Below are 11,243 nucleotides of genomic sequence, written 5' to 3'. Positions count from 1 at the left end.
GAGATAAGTTTTTAGGCAAAGGACTGCTAGGTGACAAAAGCTTGTTTTTTTAAACAAAAATGTTTCAGCGGGGTGTCACACCTCCCCCCATAACAATACCCATGTCCGCATAAAGGTATTTATTTAAGTAGCTTGCCCATGCAAACATTAATTTCAAACCAGCTTGCAGAGTATGACCATTTTTGACAAGGTCTTGTACCAACAGCATTGCACCACAGGTACCTGTGCGCAGGAATTGCCCAAAAATTTCAAGTTAACTAGAACTATCAATTTTTCCAGATATAGATTGAATAAAACTAGTTGTCAGGCTCACCCTTAAAAATACCATGTCTGCATCTTGGGTGCACCATCAACCTGGCAAAAACAAGGCTGGTTTGGCTTGCTAAAAATACAACTTTTAAATGATTTAAAATATTTTGAAACTTTTTCAGCGAGGTAGCCATGTTTTGTAAACAAATATTTTCTTTCAGAAATTGATTGTCTGAGAAGAAAATGAATGTGAATATTTATATCTGTTGCTGTTGAAAACCTTAATACTTGTATATGGCTTTTATAATTTAGGTCATATAGAAAAGTGTCAATTTTTTACATCGGAAAGTTCCAATCGTGTTCTGAAATGACCTGTTATTAAATTGAGTTGGAAAGGCAACGCATCATTCTGTTAGAATATTCATCAGAGACATTATCTAAAATTGGTATTGTTTTGCCTTATAGAGGTAATCATGACCATGTGACTGGCTTTTTAATTCATGCATCATGGCATCAGTTTTAACTGCATATACCTCTGCCAATGTTGTAAGGCTATACCGACAGCTGTTATGTTGTTCCCGAAAACTGAAATACACTAGCAAAGACTTTTACAAAGAGCAGATAAAGAAAGAATTCCGGAAGCATCAACACGAGACAAACTTTGACATGTGTGAGCATCAATTCAGGGTAAAATTTTCCCATCTCTTTTTTTCGGAATTTGGTATGAAATTTCTTGAGTTTGTTTCAATTTATACTGGTTTAAATTTTTTTAAAATCTTTGATGACCATAAATGACAAACACTACACCTTTTGACCAGAGGATTCATTTGGAAATCAAGTTCTACATTTCTTAATACATTATGTGTTTCATGTGATTGTTTTTTGTTTGTCAATTAAATTGCAATAAAGCAATCTATGATTCTCTTTATAGGGTTGTGCTTTCTCTCCCAGTTATTTGTATTCATTCATGCATAGCTTTATGACTCGGGGCTTTTACTGTTTAATTTCCTAATTTTCCTTTCAGAAAGGGATACATTTCTTGGAGACAAATATGGGTGGCATAACTTAGACATGCTACAGCTGCTGTGGATTTTTCTTACAGAAAAATTTCAAAGTGATATGGCAGAAGTCAGTCAAGAAATCTCTAGAGTTAGTTGCCCTTTGGCAGATGATTTTCAACTAACAAATTCTGAGTTTCCTTGCAATTTTCCCGGATTCCTTGAAATGTGGAACTATAATGTATTTTTTAGGATTGTATTTCAGATGTGGAGTTTTTTATTGAACTGTGTGTTTATTGAATTTGCTTAATTGTAGTCTCTAAACTAGGCTATCTGTTTTTTGTATTTTCTCAGGTATAAAAAATAGCTTGGTCATGGGAATTGAAAAGTCTTCTCATTGAAACGCCTTCTAAAATTTGGCTAGTGATAATACTGGTTTCCAATTTGACATCTTTTTCAAAACAAAAAGTAACTACAGCATTAGGATGAGCCTTTAGTTTGCTCTGATGTGTTTTTCAAGCCTGTTGTTTTAAAACGAATTGCAAATAGGCAAGTGTAACTCTGTTTTTGCTTTCACTCAGACAGTAGAAATGTAGCAATATATTAATATTTGAGAAGTTATGAAAATAAAGTATCCTTCATAGATAGGTTCTGCTTCCGTTGTGCAAGCTTATGCATTTGATAATTTCCATTTACTAATATATATTTCATACATAACATAGTTCATTCCGTTCACTGGACGGACAGCAGCAATGGAGAATTGTGGAAAAGGGTTAAAGCCATGAAGATCTTGAATATACTGCACTCGCGTAGAAAATTTCTGACCAATTCAAATAATTTCAAAGATAGGGGGTGCAACATCCCCAAAATTCCTTGGTATTCACGTGTATGTATATATAAGTTAATGTGTTCGAAGTAAAGCAACAATAGCAAAGGCTCTTTCCTCATCAAATCTCTATAGTTTGGACTTTGCTCTAAACTTAACTTTTTGTACAATGCCAAACCAACAATAATCCATTTGCAAATTTCAGCTCTTTTACCGAAGTTGCAGCATATTTATCCGGTTTTGTATCTTCAGAGATATTGCTCAATGTTCTTGCAGGTTATCTGACCAAAATCAAAGGATTCTAAAATTTTGTTACTGCGATCATTTGTTAAAGTTATTTTGAAGATTTGGTTTTCTCTTATATTGGAATGTAGCAGGCTCGATTTCGAGCGAAACACTGCGTGTAGTTTCAAAGAACGATACAAAATACCGTGCAAGCAATGGCACAAGGGGGCTGCGCCCCCTGCTCTTATTTCTGGATAATTCTAAAATATCATGGCTAATTGCTGCCAGGATAAAATCTTTGATTGAACCGATATTAATTTTTTCATGAAATGCTGGTAAAATTCTATTCAAGTAACAGGTAGACATTGGAAGATGATTTAACCCTAGAAAAAATGGAAAAGGAGAGAAAATGATATTGAGGGACCATGCAAACGAAAACAACTGAAACGTTCATTTTGCATACAATATAGAGAAATCTCTATGCTCCCACCTCTACATTTTTGGCTCTAAACTACTGCCAATACAGTAGACTCCAGTTATAGACACATAAATGTTGCATGAAAATTTTAAACGGAATGTGACTGTCAAGTGGCAAATCACTTTACGGATATCTCGGGCACCATTGGTAGAAATCCTTTTGTTTTATCGGTGAATCTCTACAAATCCTTTTGTTTTGGTTGAAGTCTCGTACACTATTTACAAGAGTGAATCGCTCCTAAGTGACTTTAAGCGGAGTTAAAATCAATAGTTTTCCATATTTGTGTCGAAATTTTATGTGACTGTAACGGGTAGTATGGCTTTAAGCGGAGTCGACTGTGTTATCTAAATTCATAAGCAAACGAAGGACCCGTAAAGGCTTACAGAGCAGGAATGTAGTATGGTTTCTACGCGGGGAGGGGGGCCATGACCCTCAAGAGTTTTACTTGGTCCCTTGCTATTACTAGTTTGCTATTATCATTTAAAGTTACTATTACTAACTTTATACTTGTTTCCATAGCTGCTCAATTTTTTTTGCAAATGTTGGCTTAGCTCTGTTATATTTTGCTCAATACGAATTTTATTGAATTGATTCAACAAACCATTTGAATTTGCATTCGAGGCCAACATTAATGATGAAATTTTATTTCCTTCCTGAACAAAGTACATTCAAGTCGAAATGTCCACATTTTAGTTTTAAACTGTAGTCTTTGCTAAATACATTTAAACCTTTGATTATTACCGTAAACCCTCGAATTAGCCCCCCAGGGGCTTATTTATTTTTACTATTTTTGGATGGGGGCTGCTAAAGGGGGGGGGGGGCTAATACGAGGGGGTGGGGTTATAGAATTATAGTAGACATTAAGAAGACATTATTAAATGTCCTCGTATATTTTGATAGGAATTTCTTTAGGAGCGTTTAATTAATTGTTACCGAAAGTATGAATTTTTGTAGTAATTCAAAAAAACACCAAAGGCACCCTCAGACGGCAAAAATCAACACATCGAGTGGGCCAATTCGAGGATTTATTAGGATTTATGGTAGCAGTAACAGCTTATACGAGGGGGGAGGGCTTATTGACAATTTACAATTCTAGGGTGGAGCGATTCGGGGGAGGCAATTCGAGGATTTACATAATCAATTTGCCTGGTTACCGATTTGCTTTGTTTTTAATGATGATATTTTTGAAGGGGCGTGGTCACACGGCTCTTTATCAAATTTTGAGGAATAGGTTACAAACGTTATAGGGATGTTTACTAGATTAGTGAGTGGCTAGTAGTAGTAAATTTGGAGAGTACTGGTAGTACAATCAGCTGACGCCTTCCAATGTTTTTCCTCTCCTTTCTTGATACATGTAAGCGAGGCAGCTCCTGGTTCCAGTTGTTGCAGGTCATCTTCAAAATGGCGGGGAAAGGCAAGGGTGGAAAACTAATGGCAGTTATTGGAGATCAGGTGACAGAATTTGTGTAAAGATCATGGCAGTCATTTTAATTCTTTTTGTTAAACTTTCTGCTGCATTTATCCAAGAAACTCATGTCATTTAACTACTTATTAAATCGTTTTTAAGAAGAAAAATTCTTAAGAGTTTAAAGTCTGAAACTAAACTCACTGACCAGTTTTCCCGTTCTATGTTTATTTTATGCATTAGATGTGTAATTTTTTAACATTTCTTTAATAGGATACCTGCACTGGATTCCTGTTGGGGGGAATCGGAGAAGTGAATTCTAAAAGGCAAAAGAACTTTTTTGTTGTGTCTAAAGGTAATGATATTTTATTTTGAAAACAATCCTTGCATATTTTACCTAGCCATATTGGTAATGTTTCCCCCAGTATAGGGCATCCCAGTTTACACTCGAGCCCCAGTATAGGGATTGTCAATCAAAATAAAATTCTAAAGTGCCGCCAAAAGCTTTTTTGGTGTGTTAGAGATTAGTTATTTCAAGACATGTTCTCTGCCAGTAGAAATTCAGCAATACATTTTCAGCAAGCGACCATATTTTAAAGCCTGTGTATATGAAGGACATTCACATACAATCACTACCAAAAGTCCTGGAACACTAACATCAGTTCCCAAAGGCAAATTCAGCCACCCCCTCTTCCCCTAAGAACAATGTTGATTTACTATAGAAAAAAGGGGTTATATGGAGTACGCTTTTTCTTATGGCTTATGTGATATTTTTCTATACTATACGGGGGAAGGGGGGGCAGAAGAAGTAGTATTCAGGAAAACAGGGGAAAAAGAGAAAACACAGTGGAAATGTTCGGTTTTCCAAGTAATTTTGGCAGTGCTTGTAGCTCACCGGTAGCAATAACGAAACAAAGCCAGCTTTATTCCTTCAACTTACATCAAAACAAAATGATTCAATAAGTTCCATCAAACTCCATTTAAATCAAACTTGTCTCAACCATTGTAATGAAATCAAGCACATGCGAGCTGAAATGTTCTGAAGAAGGAGACATAAAAAATGGAATGCTGGAAACATGCTCTTCAAGAGGGGTTAAATCCTTTTAAAGGTGAACTGCTTGACCTCAAATGCAAGCATATCAAACATAAACAACTGAGACATTATCAGTTTTTTAATATTCAACACAACTTTCAAATGCAAGCATATCAAACATAAACAACTGAGACATTATCAGTTTTTTAATATTCAACACAGTTTTTGAGTTGTTGAGAGTCAAAGTTAGCCGCCGAACATTTTCCGAGCACAAACAAGTTTACCTGAGCCTTCTACAAAATCATGACGTCACAAACAGTGAAACACCATGTTCAAATCACTTGAGCAGCACGGCAGTCTGGAAGGCCTTACTTTTATGATTTTGCGGAAGAGCATTGATACATTAATTGAGTAGGTTTTGGCTCCATTTTGACAACCTGATTGGAAAATAGATTATGACTCCTTTGCAAACCTTTCACAATAAGATTTTCAAGAATATTGTAGTATTCAACGCGTCTGAGGCCCTTCCTCTGTCTTGCAGGACCCAGTGTGTGGCCAGCCAACATATCAAATATAGGTACAATAAATAAAATGGCAGGATTTTTGATTTTCTCAAAACCAGAGTAAAATACTTTTTTTCTCTCTAAAATACGGCTGCTGTTATACAGATTTATCGGGGCTGCCCCCCCATCAAACAAAAAGTTGTATCTTGGTCTTTGATCCTGATTAACTTTAATATATGTGATAAAGATTTTGAATTTAAGTCACTCTTTTTCAGCATATTCTTTATTCAATCACATAAAAGATTTTTAGGGGTTAAGAACCTGGTTCGATCGAGTCATTATTTGCAAGAAAACAACTTCGTATAAATTTTAACTCCCAGGCCACTGCACCCCTGTAACTCGGATGAGCCAATGAGTTTGCAAACCCAAAACAACATTTATGATTTCTTTTGATGTAGAAATAACATATCAAAGTAATAATATTTTGGATAGATTTTCATGATAAAATGATAAAATTCAAACATTCGTCCGCATGATTAACTTCAGAATTGAGAATTTCTTTGAGCAGCGAAAAATGCCTATTCCTTCCAAACTTGAATTCCCTCCTATCATAATGCAGTACCAGCCAGCACATATCCTTCGTACATTTCATTAGTCTCAAATTTTCACATATCTTGGATGAAAGGCTACATGGATCTCCTTGAATAGTAACTGAGCAAGATGAACTGAACTGTCGTGATTTGCATTCAAGGAATAAAAACATGGTGTTTGTGACGTGGCACGCACTGGGTCACATGAAATGCCGACAATGGTCGAGCACTCGACGATAATTTCATGACATTTAAAGTAGAATTGTGTCAAAACGGACAATCATAATTAACCGAAAACTTGAAATTAAGATTCCAAGCATCGTTTTTTGCATTATATCAAAAAATAGTTTTGTGTGTCAGTTCACCTTTAAAGTGCCACCAAGATAATACATGCAAAATAAATTAAGTTTCTTTAAAGAAAATTAGCAAGAAGTTAAAAAAAGCAAATGAGAAGAGATGTCGATGTGCCACTGCACAAGTTTACCAGGACTGCATTTACCATTTCTAGAATATAGTTAACTGAAGCTGGGAATGAACATTGTTTCTGACAGCTTGAAGCTCCAGGTGAATATCATCAGGGGTAGGTGATGATCTCTAACATCACAAGTAACATGTTGTCAGTGCCAAAGACTGAGATGCAACTTTTTGTTTATAGGGGTGGGTAGCCCTGATAAATCAATGTAACAACAGCAATATTTTATAAACTCAAAATATTTTACTTGTGTTTCTTAAGTAAACCCCAGCCCCCTTGTATTTTAGTGCTTGGTCAGTGCATATTGACAAGGGGTTCAATGCAGCCAAATTTTGAACAACAAACTTGGGCATTGTTTTATTCATTGTAAAAGACAATTACGTTCAGACCTCCCAAAAATTGTTTGTGCCTACGAGCACAAACTGTTTTGCAAAAGGTGCCTGCAAGATTTTTTTCATATGTAATGGGTAGGATATAAAATTGTTTAAGATAAGAGACATTAAGTAAGGTTTAATTACGCAAAGACAGAATGTTTTCAAAGAACTGCTTTAACAGAAAATTACTTTAGAATGAGGATGGTTTTCTCAACAGAAATAGCATTATAGAGTTTAAATTAACTTTAGCTTATGACAAAAAGGGAAAATTTGCAGCGATTGTGTCCTTAATTTTTTCAAGCAACAAACGAAATGGCAGTTAGTTTTATTGCTTGATATTGTTTCATACTATAATTAAGGATACTTTCATCTTTTTTAATATTTTAGCCATTAACAGCAATCACCATTTCCATCTCTTGCATGCTCCACCTAGATTGGTAGTTTGTCCTGAATTTTTTACACAAAAGCCTTCCCGGTTTTTGACACTTTATCAAGCCCTGATTGTATTTAAAATGGATCTTACTTTTGTTCGTGAGGTAGAGAGTAAGTAGTTTTAAAGCACAGAGCTATTTTTCCAGAGCTAGTTAGAAATTAAATGAAAAATTGTTCGTCATGCCATAAAACAAAATTGACTTCAGACTTGGATTAAGGACCAGAAATTGTGTACATGGAAGTTTTAGGTACTAGTGCTCATGTTTTAATTTGATAGGGATTGGACCATGAGTGTTAACTGAAAATGAAAAGTTTCATTTTTAATAAGTATCTGTTTTGCAGTTGAATCCATACACCTTAGATTGTTCAATACAAGTGTAAAATTTTCAATACAAGCAAAAACAAAATAAAAAATTGTATTCTGACAGAATTATGGTGGTAAATTTGCAGATCTCCACCTTGAAAATAACCTGGAACAAGCATGTATCAATTTCAGTGCAAATCGGTCCATGGGAATCTATGTAATGCACATTATTTATATGTTTCCACATTAGCTTCATCACATTTTCAATTCTCTTTTTCCACACTTGTTGAAAATTTAATTTTTTTATTTTAGAAACTACCATTCATGAAATTGAGGAAACATTTAATGCATTCACAAGCAGGTCTGATATTGCCATTATTCTCATTACACAAAAGGTAAGGCGATAAAGAAAAGGTTTTATGTGATTAGTTGCATGGTTTCATATGATGGAAGTCTTTTTATGCAAAATCTGTATTCCGAGGAGAGACCGACCAGAAGTACTTAAATAAGAAAATTTAAAGTCCTCTTGATTTTTGTTGTTTGGAAACCGATTGTATATAATTTTATTTTGCAAGATCTTGAATGCACTAGTTATAGTTTTTCAAGCCCTAAGTTACAATGTATAACATCTTGTTCGGTCATCAGTAGTAATTAAATGTTACATGTATGAATCACATCCATGCATTCAATTAGGAGTGTGGCTCTCGGAACAAACCTTTTTTCTTTTTAGTCATTTTCTATGTAATTGTTGTGAAAGCAAATTTTAGTTTTTGAAAATTCAAAAAAATAATTACAACGTAAAAAACCTTACCCTCTCTATCACCCTGAATTGTTCACCTCTATCATCTGAGAGCAATTCAAATAGCTTAACATCCTCTCTATCGCCCCAAATATTTCACCTCTATCATCTGAGAGCAATTTAAATAGCTTAACATTGAATTGGGAAGGGGTTTGAAAAATATTTTATCTTCTTTGAAAAAGTGTAATGTTGCTTTTTGGAGAATCTCAAGTTTTCTGTCTGGATTGTAGACGTCCATAGTTAACATGCACTTGCTGATATGAGGATATTATGTAACATTTATGACAGATCTTCCTGGCAGAATGATTTGCTATAGGTCACTTGGTAATGAATTTCCCTTATTAAAGATGACTGTGCTTAACACTCTTTAGATTGCTGAAGAAATCCGACATGTCTTAGATGCTCATGATAAAGCTATCCCTGCTATTCTTGAGATTCCGTCTAAAGATTATCCATATGACTCATCAAAGGATTCCATTTTGAAGAGAGCCAAGGTAATCATGTCTGAAATTCGATATGTAATTTTATATGGATAACTTCGTTGTTGCTGTGCCTCTATATGTTCTTCAAAATTTGTGATTTGAGCCAAATTTCAAAGGATAGTTTGATATTCAGTGGCGGCTTTTGCTAATGGGCATCTGGGGCAATGCCCTCTCAAGCTCAAGAAGATTCAGAGGAAAACTATGATATTCATATTTAATTTTGAAGATAGTCTTACTGTGGCTAATTATATAAGTTTGTATCTCTTCTAGAAAAAGCTCCTTGCTATCCCGTCTCGTCCTTAGCCTCGCTTCTGGCTCGCTAGTGCCTTGAGCGATGATGTCATTTTACGGGCAAAGTTTTTTTTGCCCCTAGCCGACATGCGCACAAGCTAATTTTCGACCTCGAGCATTGCGAAACGCGGCCTGTGATTGGCTCAATTGGAGGAATTCGGGGCAAGAAAAATTTTGCCCATAAAATGACATCATCGCTAAACAACAACCACATCTATATATGCTTTTTCTTCTGCGCTCCATGACGATCAACATCGAACCATGAATACAGTGAAAAATTTGCAAACTCTTTCTATCGATTATCGCAATATTGATGGTCTGCCCTCCCAACTGTGAAAGTCACGAGCCGCCACTGTTGATATTGTCTCTGTCCGTCATGAAAAGTTTTTAGCAAATATGACGTTTAGCAAACTCAGATTTGAGCTAGGCAATCAATGGTTGATTTACAGAAAGTTATAGAACGGTTTTGGGTTTAGCACACAGCAATTCCTGTGCCTGTTGAAATATAATATTGAAATTTTCGGCCTTGCAATTTTCTCAAGATGGAGACTGAAAACGTTTCCCTAAGCTACATTATAGTTGAAGTGAAGTTAAATTTTTAGCCTGTACCATATAAGGTGTTTGTAGCGAAATTTCAAGGTACTTTTGCAGCACTCTGAAGATAAAGCTTTTTCAAGCTAGCTTTATGAGCCAGAAATTTAGGGTGGATTGGCCCTAGTGTTCCTTGCTATGTCGATTTGAGTATTTTGTCTTTATGTTAAAACAAACTATAAAGTCAAGTTCATAATAACCGGATACATTTTATCGAAAACATATTAGATTTTTTGTTCTACATAAATGGTGGTTTGAAAAGTAACCTTGAATGGCTATATAGGTCTCTAGTTTTCGTTCCTATTTTGAAGACTGAGGTTAAGCGAACTTTTTGACTTGATGAAATTTGCTATTGACTGACAGGGAAGTAGAAGTTGAAACTGAGTAATCTATATCCGAACTGGAAGCAGTTCTGTTTGGTCATAGCTATCATGTTCCGTATTTACCATGGACCATCATTAGTTTAAAGTCGTTTTGTTCTGTTAGTTTTGCTTTGTTATTTGCAATATATATTTGTTGACTTTCTTTAATGATATGATTTTTTTCAGGGTATGTTTTCGGCGGAAGACTTCCGATAAACAAGAAACTCCAAAATCAAACCAATTATAATTTATTCTATAGCCTTGAAATAAATGTGAATTTTTCTTTTTTATCATTTAATTAATGCATATTGCTTAGAAATTTGTTGTCTTGGATATTTTGATTCGACAAAATGTCTGACTTTTTCCATTCTCGGCTATTCTTTGGGCATTTATATTTGATACTTTTGATAGTGAATGAATTGGGTGTCCGCGTACGGTCTTTATTAAGGCTCCTTTGGTAAGATATGTAGCTACCAATAATGCTCGATTCTTTTACAATGAATCGAAATCCACGATCTACGTCTATTTATTCACGAAATAATAAATTGGATCTACGCCAAAGAAAAAAATTCTCGAAAGAACAATTATTCTTGTTAGTTATTCCTTCGTGTAACCCAGCCTAAAAAGAGATTAACTGTTTAACAAAACAACAGATATACTGGCAGAAGGTTTGCTTGCGTCAATGTCGCCAAGCATGGTCACCTGTCAAAGTAATTTTTAAGGCTTATTTGAGTATGATGTTTCGCTCGAAAGCCTTCCAGGAATTGTGGTTTCATCAAATTGGAATGGGAAATGTGTAACGGTCCTGTTCATCATATTGGGCTTTGAC

The 11,243-nt window shown here is 35.1% G+C and overlaps 1 protein-coding gene across 1 annotated transcript; it reads left to right on the top strand.

Moving 5' to 3' along the window:
- The first annotated feature begins 4,071 nt into the window (after positions 1-4,071).
- Positions 4,072-10,765, top strand: LOC135682714 (V-type proton ATPase subunit F). The gene is made up of 5 exons (XM_065197720.2): positions 4,072-4,228; positions 4,455-4,536; positions 8,202-8,284; positions 9,060-9,182; positions 10,601-10,765. The coding sequence occupies exons 1-5, from the start codon at positions 4,103-4,105 to the stop codon at positions 10,628-10,630; spliced, it is 444 nt and encodes a 147-aa protein (XP_065053792.1). The 5' UTR covers positions 4,072-4,102; the 3' UTR covers positions 10,631-10,765.
- Positions 10,766-11,243: the final 478 nt, after the last annotated feature.

Source organism: Rhopilema esculentum, chromosome 16, assembly GCF_057945365.1.
Source record: "Rhopilema esculentum isolate cy_ngs chromosome 16, ASM5794536v1, whole genome shotgun sequence".
In the NCBI taxonomy this organism is placed as follows: domain Eukaryota; kingdom Metazoa; phylum Cnidaria; class Scyphozoa; order Rhizostomeae; family Rhizostomatidae; genus Rhopilema; species Rhopilema esculentum.
The sequence above is the reverse complement of the archived record's forward strand: the minus strand, read 5'-3'. Positions and strand labels throughout refer to the sequence as shown.